Source organism: Staurois parvus, unplaced genomic scaffold (assembly GCF_062004578.1).
Source record: "Staurois parvus isolate SC_StPar_1 unplaced genomic scaffold, SC_StPar_1.0 ptg000114l, whole genome shotgun sequence".
NCBI lineage: Eukaryota > Metazoa > Chordata > Amphibia > Anura > Ranidae > Staurois > Staurois parvus.
Genome location: NW_028317910.1, coordinates 6975046 through 6987805, shown reverse-complemented (window position 1 = coordinate 6987805; position 12760 = coordinate 6975046). Strand labels below are relative to the sequence as shown.

The 12760-nt window shown below is 44.5% G+C and overlaps 1 protein-coding gene across 3 annotated transcripts in view; it reads left to right on the top strand.

The window, feature by feature from the left end:
* The first annotated feature begins 481 nt into the window (after positions 1 to 481).
* Positions 482 to 12760, top strand: part of CACNA2D4 (calcium voltage-gated channel auxiliary subunit alpha2delta 4) — a 303483-nt gene continuing 291204 nt past the window's right edge. For all 3 annotated transcript variants that reach the window (XM_089671819.1, XM_089671818.1, XM_089671817.1), the window contains exon 1: positions 482 to 695. In XM_089671819.1, the coding sequence (XP_089527945.1) occupies positions 613 to 695 (83 nt within the window). In that variant the 5' untranslated portion in view covers positions 482 to 612. The remainder of the gene's footprint in view (positions 696 to 12760) is intronic.

Genomic DNA, 12760 nt, shown 5'->3' with positions numbered 1-12760 from the left:
ATGTTACACAGGAATAGCAGAGTATAGGAGAAGAACCATGTATAAACATAATAATAATAATAATAATCATAATAATAATAATAATAATCATAATAATAATAATAGTACACAGAAAGCTCCGGATGAATACAGAGTTCAGCGGGGAAGCATGCTATGTAAAGTAATACAATGTCACGGAGTCGAGAGGAGCAGTGCTGTGTACACTATACAGAGCGGTGATATCATGACACAATGCTATATACCGGAGAACAGAGAGGACGAGCCCTGCTGTGTACAGAGTATTCCTGATAATGTCATGGAATATCGCACACACAAGCAGAGCGCAGTACAGAGGAGGTGAGGTGACAGTATGTCGCACACAGAGGCAGTGGAGTGGCAGGATGTGATCCTACAGAGCGCAGACTTCAGTATTATCCCCCCACCTCCTGTGCCAGCAGTGGGGGGGTTAATGAGGGGGGGGTGGCCTCACGCTGTGATTGGTCGGCTATAATCCGGGATCGGATCGTGCGGAGATAATCTGCGATCAGAGAAGGATCGGCAGGAGAGGAGCTGCCCGGAGAAGTCGGGGTGTCCAGTGTCGCCCCCTCATGGCCTGAATCTGCGGGGGGCACAATGTGGGGGAGCTGGGCTCTGCTCTACATCCTCCTGCCCGGCTGTACGGGGCCCGGGGCCCCTGCCCCCATCCCGCCCGACACGTGAGTCTCCTTTCTGCTACTTACTCCGACTGTTCAATAATTGCTGCCCCTCCAGACCCAGGAGCCCTACCTACCACCATAAGTACTGTCCCTCCGGACCCAGGACCCCTACCTACCCCATACTACCATAAGTACTGTCCCTCCAGACCCAGGACCCCTACCTATACCCTACTACCATAAGTACTGTCCCTCTGGACCCAGGACCCCTATCTACCCCCTACTACTATAAGTACTGTCCCTTCGGACCTAGGACCCCTACCTACCCCCTACTACCATAAGTACTGTCCCTCTGGACCCAGGACCCCTATCTACCCCCTACTACCATAAGTACTGCCCCTCCGGAACCAGGAGCCCTACCTACCCCCTACTACCATATGTACTGATCCTCTGGACCCAGGAGCCCTACCTACCCCCTACTACCATAAGTACTGCCCCTCCGGACCCAGGAGGACTACCTACCCTCTACTACTAAAAGTACTGCCCCTCTGGACCAGGAGCCCTACCTACCCCCTACTGCCATAAGTACTGCCTCTCTTCCTACGATCATACCTACTGCCCCTCTGGACCCAAAAGCCCCTACCTACCCCTACTACCATAGGTACCGCTCCTCCCAACCCAGGTGCTCCTATCTACCCCCTACTACCATAAGTACTGCCCCTCCTGACCCAGGAGCCCCTACCTAACCCATACTATCATGAGTACTTCCTCTCTGCAAGAACCCCTTCCTACCTCCTACTAGCATACCTACTGCTCTTCTTTACCTAGGAGCCCCTTCCTACCCCCTATTACCATAAGTAATCCCCCTCTCCAGACCCAGGAGCCCCTACCTAACATCTACTGCTATAAGTACTGCCTCCCTGGACCCAGGAGCTCTTACCTAACCCATGCTATCATGAGCACCACCTCTCTGCAGAAGCCCCTCCATACCTCATATAATCATACCTACTGCCCCTCCAGACCCAGGAGTCCCTACCTACCCCTTACTACCATAAGCGCTTCCCCACCGGACCAGGAGCCCCTATCTACCCATACTATCATAATTACTGTCTCTCTGCAAGAGTTCCTTCCTATCTCCTACTAGCATATCTACTGCCCCTCCGAACCTAGGATAGCCTATCTACCCCCTACTACAGTAATCACTGCCAGTTTGGATCCAGGAGCTAGAGCCCCTACTTACCTCCTACTTCCATTATTACTATTCCTCTGAATTATCCCCTGTCTAAACCCTACTATCATACCTACTGCCCTTCTGTTCCTAGGAGCACTTACTTCCCCCCTACTACAGTAATGCTGCAACGTTGGACCCAGTAGCCCCTACCTACGCCCTACTACCATGATTTCTGCCCCAGGAACCTCTGCCTACCCATTACTATTACCAATAATAACTACCCTTTCAAACCCAGGAACACTTATTTCTCCATTCTACTTTTACGAACCCAGGAGCCCCTACCTACCTCCTACCACCATAAGTACTGTCCCTCTGAATCTAGGAGCCCCTACCTATCCCCTACTACCATAAGTACTGCCCCTCTGGATTCAAGAGCCCCTACCTACCATTTATTACCATAAGAACTGCCCCTCCAGACTCGGGTTCCCCTAACTACTCCTATTACCATAAGTACTGTCCCTCTGTACCCAGAAATCCTCTACTCCTGCTGTAATACCTACTCTCCCTCTGGATACAGAAGCACCTACCTAACCCCTTCTACATTAATCACTGCCACTCCACACATAGATTCCTCTACCTACCCCTTACTACCATGATTTCTGCACCTTCAGACCCAGGAGCCCTACCTGTTCATTATTGCCATAATGAATGCCCCTCCAGACCCAGGAGCCCTCATCTACCATGACGATTTTGTTCCTTTAGAACCAGGAGCACCTACCTACCCCCTACTACCATGATTCCTGCTCCTTCAGACCCAGGAGCCCTTACCTTCCTATTACTACCATAATTATTCCCCATCCAGACCCAGGAGCCCTTACCTGTCCCCTACCCCCACAAATGCCACCTTTGAAGGACCCAGAGCCCCTACCTGCGCCTTACTACCATAAGTATTGCCCTTCTGGACCCAGAAGCATCTACTGACTCCCTACTGAAGTAATCACTTCCACCCCTCACCCAGAATCCTACCTACCCTGACCATTACTCCTCCAGACACAGGAGCCCCTATCTACTTACTACTAAAGCAATTACTGGCCCTCTAGATCCAGGAGCCCCTTGCTATCTCATCCATTACTCCTCCAGACCCAGGAGCTTCTTATCTGCTACTATAGTAATTACTGTCCCTCCTCACCCAGGAGCCCCTAATTGCCTCCTACCACCGTCACTACTGCCTGTCTGTACCCAGAAACTACTGACTATCCTCTACTATAATATTACTGCCTCACCAGGCTCAAGGAGACCCAGGAGAACCTGCCTACCCCAGAATACCATAATTACTGTCCCTACAGACCCAGAAGCCCCTACCTACACCTTACTCTCAAAACAATTGCCCCTCCAGACCCTACCTCACCCATTATCACTTCAGACCTAGGAGCTCCCACCTATCACCTACTATAATAATTAGTGCCCCTCTGGACCTAGAAGCCTTAACTAGTGCCAGTCCCCTTACCGGAATATTACCCCAGTCACTGTCCCTCCAGACCTAGGAACCCCTACCTACTGCCTGCCCTGAAACCCCAAGTTACCTCTGAGTTACCTTTCGACTACTCACTCAGACTGTTACCCCAATTTCACTCAACACTGGAGTCACTGTTCTTACTATACTGAATGTTTGTCCGCCTGCTTTTACTACCTTCCAAACTCTACCCTACCACCTTCTGATATTACTTATTGGGCTTCTGTTGCCATATATACAGTAGGATGCAACACATAAAATGTCGCCATGCTATCTTGTTTAGCTATTGTTTGGTATATTTGGACACAAAAGTTTTTGTTTCTTTATTTCCTTTTTTCGTGAAATGTATCTGTTGGAGAATCAGGACATGGGTACCCTGTCCAAACCCCCCCCCCACCCCCACCCCACCTTATGTCTGTTGTATCCACACACCCAGGGGCAGACTGACAACTCATGGGGCCCCCGGGCAATAGGGGATCTTGGGCCCCTGTGTCCTTGCCCAAACTCAAAAAAGCCTATGAAAAAGGTACCAGGGGCATCTCATGGGGCCCCCTACTGACCCCGGGCCCTCGGGCAGTGCCCGAGTTTCCAAATGGCCAGTCCTCATCTGCACACACCTCTACTGTCTAGTTTCACCTACTACCCACTGTACACCCCACCAATCTGCTGCGCTAACTGCCCTCCAACCTAACTGTAACCCCGTTTACCCCTCTGTCCTGTCTATACACCCCCCTGATGTGTACACTATTTTGTACCCCAATTTCCCACCATCCTTCACCAGCTATCCCTGGAAGCATATGCAGTTCTACACCACCCTGACTTCTAGTTCTTCAGCCTGTGCCCATCCTTCCTAGAATCTACGCCTCTACTTACCTGCCAACAGCTCCCAACACCTACCTGTCTGCCATCCAGTCTTCTGGGCTGCCTAGCTCTCCTTCATCCACTTACCTCCTCCTTCTAGTGCAGGCTGGGCAACCTTCAGGCACCCAGGGATCATAAAACTACAATTCCCAGCATGCTCAGTACCTGCCAGGACTATGGAGGGATAGTTTTCTTTTGTTTGTACTACCAAAAACTGACTTGTATGTTTTATAAGCTATCAATGTTTTGATAATGTTACAGCTACAGAAACAAGTTACATGTTATCTGATATATCCATTTCCTTATAGTAACAGAAGGATTTACTGTCTGGTGATGCATGTTCAGTTCATCTAGAACTAATATTTCAGTGTTTAAGGATGCTGAAAAGTAAAACCTTCTGATTGTCTCTTTTGTTTCCTGGAGACTGTTGGTTAGATTCCTGTGTGGCCATTGTGTACCTGGGGTTCCCACCATCCCTGCACTGCATTCCTGGCTCTGCAAACCTGCTGTGCCCATTAGGAGGTTTTCCCATTATCCCTGCACTGAGTTTCTGGCTCTGCAAACCTGCTGTGCCCATTATGAGGGGTTCCCACCATCCCTGCACTGAGTTCCTGGCTTTGCACACCTGCTGTTCCCATTGAGGGGTTCTCACCATCCCTGCACTGAGTTCCTGGCTTTGCACACCTGCTGTTCCCATTGAGGGGTTCTCACCATCCCTGCACTGAGTTCCTGGCTCTGCACACCTGCTGTGCCCATTATGAGGGGTTTCCACCACCCCTGCTGGATTTATATTTATATTAGAAGAAGATCAGGAACACACAAAGGTAGTCCATAACATTTAAAACTCACAGGTGGACAGGAACAGAGCTGATGATTATGGCAAGGAACTCTCATTACTTGAATAATCTAGACATAAGAAGCCAGGGCTGGCTCTGCTCCACCTATTCTTAACGTGGTTGTAAACCTTCATTTTGAAAAAGAATAAAATGAAAGAGAAGTTATACTTACTTGCTCTGTGGTATTGCAAAGAGCGGTCTCTTACCTTCTCTTCTGGGTTCCCCTGCTGGTGACGTCCGCTCCTTCTCTTCTGAGTGTGTCCCTATAACAAGTTGTGTGCTAAGGGGGAACACATGCTCTTGAGCTGGGCTGTGTGCAACCATAGACACACACAGCACGGCTCAGCCACATACCCCCTCCCCCCAGGATTTGATTGACAGCAGCAGGAACAAATGGCTCCCGCTGCTATCACTGAAGCCTGTGAGAGCAGGGAGAGAGGAGAGAAAAATTGCAATGGGGTACAGCACTGAATTGATGTTGAATTCAGGTAAGTGTTTAGGGAGGTGGGGGGGGGGGGGGGCAGGTAGTGGAAGCTTTTTTACCTTAAAGCGGAGTTCCACTCACCCTGTCAAATAATAAAAAGTCAGCAGCTACAAAAACTGTAGCTGCTGACTTTTAAAAAAACAGCCACTTACCTGTCCCTCGGTCCCGCAGTGTGTCCCCCGCAGCCCGTTTCACCAGCCGTCCTGTATTCCAGGAGGCCGGCATCTTCAGTGTGGGCAATCGGCTGCGATAGCTTGCGCCTTCACAGCCGGGTACCCACTGTGTATGCGCGAGTAGCACTGCGCTTCATGAATGGTCCTGTAGTCTTCTGGGACCTGTCACGTGTCCCAAAAGACTACAGGGAGGGAGGACACCTTCCGCTTCTGATCGCCTAGGCGATTGGACCGGAAGTGGGAGTTGGTACCTGTCAAATCCGGGTACCCGCTCCCCCCCCAACCCCCAAAGGTGCCAATCCTTAATGGGGAGCAGTCCTTAAAGCAGAGCTTCCTCTTTTGGGTGGAGCGCCGCTTTAATGTATAGAATGCAATAAGGTAAAAAACTTCTCCAGTTAAGAACTATTTTGAAATATCACTTTTGGATGGAGTGGCTCTTTAAAGCTGACCTCCAGGTTTGGTTTTTATTGCATAGTGGCTTCAGTCCAGCAATGTAAGTATACAAATCCCATACCTGTGGGACCGCTGTGGAATTGGAGGATCACTGTAGTAGCCATCGCTACTGCTGTGAATGTCACGGTAGTGTGCCAAGCAGCCCGGAAGACCATGGTGATCACTGCAGTAAATCGCCGCGTTTCTCTGTTCCAACAGGTGTGGAATATGTACACTTACATTGCTGGACCAAAGTCATTATCCAATGAGCACCATACCTGGAGTTCAGCTTTAACATGCATGGTCACCTTTTCACAAAAAAAGGGAACTTACAACTTCATAGGGAGATTTATGATCCATAGAGACTTTCTGACAGTTTTTGACAAAAATGTTATTGCACCCTGGTCATGTTTCTGATTTTCAGTAGCGGGCCTTTTCAGAAAGTTGTAGTGTTAAAATTTGGAGACCTTTCACCAATGTTGGGATTTGCAGCCTATACAGGGAGTTTGCTTTCACTCCTGGTGGCTGAGCAGAAGGTAAGTATGTGCTGCTCAGGTGAAATGTAAAAGTGGGGGTTTAAAGGATTAGGGCACAGGTGTCAAACACAAGGCCTGCGGGCTGAATCCGGCCCTCCAGGCCATATCATGTGGCCCTTGCACCTCTCCTGCAGGTACTCCCTTGTCTCTACCCCCACTTTGTCTCAGCAGTCGGCAGCAGATAGGAGAATAGAACTCCTCTGCCAAATCCTGCACCTCTCAGTGCAGCTGCAGCACCCCCTTATCTCTGCCTCCCCTGGTCCCAGCATTCAGCAGACTCTGATAACTGACTCCACTCCTCCTCTGGTCCTCCTCCAGACCCTGCACTTTCTGCTTTCCAGCTCTGCCCCCAAAGAGGGTGCACGGTGATGTTAGGAAGGGTGTGGGATTCATGACATCTGATGTAATGGGGGTGGGGTGCTCTAAACATCTAGTCTTACAGATACAACCGGCCCCTTGAGGGCAACCATAATCCTGATATGTAAAAAACCTTTTTGTGATACGATAAATTTCCAAATTAAATTCAAAATCCTAAATATAGCAAATAATATAAATACAATAAATAACAAATTCCCCAAATCAAAATAGTCCAATGTGAAATCCAAAAATACGTCCAAAATACGTCCAAAATAAGTCCAATACAGTGTCCAAATTTCAATCTTTTTCTCCAAATATGAAAATTATTCCTCCAAACACGTACCTCGAGAAATAAAAAATAAACAATCTAGTGCAATTCAATTAATTAAAGAAAATCACCCCGTGACACTCCACACTTCACTGCAAAAATTATCTATTTGTGAGAAAAAAAAAAAAAAATATATATATATATTTGAATTAAATTTTACCAATCTTAATTTATAATAGTGCACAAAACACATCAATCCAAAGTGTGCACACTCTGTGATCACTGCTACTATTCTCATATTACTCATTATTCCACATAAAATTACAGTTAAAACACCTTATTATTTGCCCCCAAAAACCTTTATTACAATTTACCCAATCTTATTTAGTATTATATCTTTTTATTTTTTATTTCTCGAGGTACGTGTTTGGAGGAATAATTTTCATATTTGGAGAAAAAGATTGAAATTTGGACACTGTATTGGACTTATTTTGGACGTATTTTGGACGTATTTTTGGATTTCACATTGGACTATTTTGATTTGGGGAATTTGTTATTTATTGTATTTATATTATTTGCTATATTTAGGATTTTGAATTTAATTTGGAAATTTATCGTATCACAAAAAGGTTTTTTATATATTTAACACTTTCTAGGGTGGAAAGTATTAACTTTTTGAGGGTATAAGGAGGATATACATCTAATTAATAATCCTGATATGGCCCGCCATGAAGTGGAGTTTGACACCCCTGGATTAGGGAAACATGTCATAACAGAAACATGGAGATGACATTTGCTCAGCTTGCCATATGAGAATACCGTTTTCCTGGCTGCCATGCTAAACTTTATGATTTAATATGCTTGGGTCACTTTGAGGTTGCAGTCAGGTTTTGATTAGTGTACTGTTTTGTTGGGATCCTCATAAGGTGAATCTGTACTCCCTTTATATTTGTAAATATCATAGAAAAGATTGTGCTTCCTAAATGTCTGTTTTTGTTTTTTTTCTTAAAATTTTTATTCAATTTCCATGCCGCAACCGCCATTGTCCTGTTTGGGACACAGCACCAGTGTCCCATTGACTTCAGTGGGTGAGTCTGACAGGTGGTCACCTGAGAAAATCAGCATGCTGAGATAAAATTGCTGGACCGTGAAGCATTGCAGCTGCGGCAATGTAAATAGACCTGAGCAGCTGCCATGTCCACTTGTAGGTGAGCGGTTGGGTGGTAATAAAAAGGCGGATCAACTGCCTGTTTTTACTGCAACTCCCCTGGCAGCCCATTTGAACTTGGCCTTAAGATGGGTATACACAGGGAGTTTTCTTCATTCAACCAGAACAAGTGATATGAATGCGATCTCTCCTTCTGTGCTAATGTATTCTGACAGCAGGGACTACCCCACACAGTCAGAATACACGGACCAGTGCTGCATTGATTGGCTGCAAGCACTGATTGAATGTTGGTTTTCCAGCAGACTGACAGAGGCCAATCTAGCGACTTCCGTTGAACAGACAGGAAGTCTGCATTTTGGTCAATGCATTCCACCCTTTAATGCATTACTGGGAGGGAGATTCATCCTCTCTATTTGTCCTGATGACCATTATCACTGAAAGTGAAATTAGGAGAAAATAGAGGAAAATTCCAAATTTTGGTTTGTCACCAGAAAATGAAATAAGGAAAATGTTCTAATGGCAACCAAAGATTTCCTTACTTTAGAGGGATTTCCTCTCACTTCCCGATTTGGCGATGGGACAGAAAGTGAAGGGAAATCTGCCCAATGGTACACAGATGGAAAAAAATGAGAGGTTATAGTCCTCCTTTACACTATTCAAAATAAAAAAAAAAATTCATTTAGTACAACTTTAAATCTGCAGCATGTTACTTAAATCTCTAGTTATCCTGCCAGGAAGGCCTTGTTCAGGAACTTCCTTCCATTGGATGGCAACGCTCTGTCCTTATCTCTCAGTCAATCTTCTGTGTTGTCACCCTATGACATGGCCTTCTGATGGAGATCTTCAGCCGACATTACACAGATATGGTCCACTGTTGTCACCATTAGGAAAAACACCCTGACAAATTGCATGCAGCCATCACTAGAGTGCATTTAGGCAGGAAGTGGCTATAAAGAGGAGGCAGAAGATCAGCAGCACTGATGTGTAATAAATAATGAAAAGGTGTAAAAAGGATTTTTAGTTTAAAAATGGCAATATGATATTCCATGCACATAGCAAACTAAATGTTATCCAGTTAGATTTTAAATCTATTATAATCCTCTTATCTTGTACATTACTACCATTTTGAATGGCAACCTAACGCACTAAGGTATTGCACCTGTGTTGTAGAACACAACAATGCTTGGTACTGCAGTGTGTTGTGTTACAAAATAAAGGGTACAATTTTTCTCTTGGTAGGGTGCGTTGGCACCCCATTTATCGTCGGTGGATTGTCCTAAATCAACACACAGGAACGCATCCCAAAGAGGCCCAAACACCTTTTCCTCGCCTTCCTTTTATTTCAAATTTATACTCAGCTGCAGGGAAGGATTTGGAATATTCCTGATGCTGAAGCTCACACTTTTACAATCTATTGTGCCCGCAATGACGCTCTTTGAAGCACTCAGGGGTACCGAATGGCTGTCAAGCTCATCAGGGTGTTGATCTCACCATCCTGCATTGTCAATCGCTGACCATAAACACAATGGTGGAGTTCCTTCTTGCAGACATTTAGGCTGGCGAGTACTAAACTAAAGCTGGCCATATACTAGTACATTTTTGAATGGACGTTCATATGAACATTTTTATAAAAATGTGTATGAAAATTCATTTGATGACTTGATGAATATCATTCAAAAGGACTTCAAAATTTTGTTTGCTTCTGACCTTCGGTTTTGGAATAAATGGACTTTCCTGAATGAAAACCACATACACTGTTGGAAATTCATTAGTCAAGAAAAATTTTCCATCCTGCTCCTTCAAATATTCTCCAAACATCAAATGTTGATTTGACCCACTAATGATTCAAAAACCAAACAAACGTTCCTAAAACCAAACATTTGGAACAAAATTCTACTAGTGTATGGCCAGCCTCAGGGACCTTGCACATGGACCTGATGTATGAAAACCGAATCTTCCTGCACAAAGCATGCAAGTATCACAGTGCATACGTATACACGCATATATGCACATAAAAATTATTTTGCCCAGATTGCCAAATATTCAAATGACATAACCTGCTATTGAAGAGGAGGTCTAATTTAAGCTCATATATGCGTAAAATACTGACCGATTTTTCAGTTTTTTACTTTTGATATAGACACAGTGCTAATTTACTGATATTTACGGGCCTGTGTGTACAGGCCTATTAAAAGCAATCGAAATCTGTAAAAAAAAAAAAAAAACGCCTAGACGCCTAAAACATTTTTGGTTCTAGTGTGCAAGAGTCCCTAAAGTGAACATGTTGAATCCGACAGATAAATAAGTAATTTGTATGCGTTCCCAAATTTGATTATTATTATGGGTAAAATAAAAGTTCCCTTTCTTAATATAAAAAACTGCTGTTTCAAAGGCTAAACTCTTGTGGTTTCTGGCCAGCGGGAGCACTGTGAGTGTTTCACGTCATTAGAGACTGCAGAATATATTATTATTATTATTATTATAACACAGGATTTATATAGCGCCAACAGTTTGCTCAGCGCTTTACAATATAACGGGAGACAATACAGCAACAATACAGTTCAATACAAGAGGGATAGGAGGGCCCTGCTCCTTGGAGCTTACAATCTAAGACTTAAAGTAAAAAACAAACAAATGAAAGCCCAAAGCAAACAGATCCAGTTATGGAAAACTGCAGTCAGACAAGAGGGTCATGGGACACAACCATTGTGCAGCACTACTGAGCAGGACACCTTCATGTGTGAGGAGCAAATAAGGCTTCCAGGATGTGCGTATATAATTGCAAACTAGAGATAGAACCATAGATTTTAGAGATAGAAACAGATTGTAATACACACTGAGAAGATTGTTGCCATTAAAATATTTTGGTACAGAAAAAAAAAAGATTATAGTTTCCCTATAGGGTGCCCATGGAACTCAAGCATGTTCATTTAAAGTGGATGTGAGCCCTAACTGGATGACATTTGTTTGCTCTCTTATTGTAATCCATTGTCATTTCAAAAATATTTTTACCTTTTATTTTATCCTTTTCTGCATCTTGGTGTTGTTGATCTCCCGCATCCTCTTTGCAGCCATTTTCTGCCTACACTCCAGCAAAAGCTGAATGGCATTTCTCAGAACTGATTTCCTGATAAATGTCAAAAGTTGAAATGGCCACTTGTAGCCCCCATCGGAAGGCTGTGTGACAGGGTGACAACACAAGAAATTTTGAAGAACCCTCTGCACACTGGTATATACCCTTTCAAGCAGGGTGACAACACAGGAGCACAACTGGGAGACAGGGACAGAGTGTTGTCACTGTGTAACTGGAAGTGTCCAAAGACTTCATGGCAGGATTACCAGGCATTATTTTAATAAAAGCTGACTTTTGAAATGACAGCACCATGGTAAAACGTCTATGAGATGATTGGGTGTATATCTATTTTAATACACACTGATAAGATAGTTCACACTATCTACACTCTTTCACATATATGAGCAAAAAAAGATTAAGGTTCCCCATTTAATGTGCCCATGGACCTTAAACGGGTGTTTTTAAAAATTCAAAGTCTCTTATGACATAATAATAACTGATACTCCATGGAGGGGGGAGATAGAATGTGAACATCCATATAAGAAGAATTCTTCTATGTCTATAAATTAGAACTCGCAGGTTTCATGATTTGACATATTGCATTTTGTGCACGATGCACTTCCCCCTCTTCGCAATATTTCCTTCACTTGTTTTTCAGGGAATTTTTTTTTTTAATGTATCTGAGTAAAAACACAATTTGGCAGCTGAGATGAGAACCGACTGTTTACTGCCTACACTCTGCGAATCCTCAGCGCAGTGTACAGAGTCTGCGGGAAGAGTGACAGATAGGGAGAGAGAGTCTGGAGGCTGGGAGGGGGGGCACTCCCAACTGGAGCTGTTGGCTCACACTGGTGTGTCGGGGACATCGAACAGCAAGACACGACAATCAGGAGATGAGGGAAATGCATTTTTTACGCTTTTATTTGCAGCTTGTTCATGGCTTCTTCATGGGGGCGTAACTACAATTTCTGGGGTCCAATAGCAAGATTTTAATAGGGCCCCCTCCATTCACCTCTCTCTCTGTGACTCCTTGCATTGTTAGTTGGGACAATAGTGTGTCTAAGGCCAGGTTGACACTAGGTAAACCGTAATGTTTTAACACGCAGGCTAGTGACAATGATGGTGTGTTTCAGCACATTGCACTGCTTTTTCTTTTTTTTTTTTTTTCTTTTCTTTTTTTTTTTTCCTTCATTTTATTTGAAATGTCAATAGTGACACTTCATTCATGTTATTGAATGGTGCATAGCGCTGCTGTG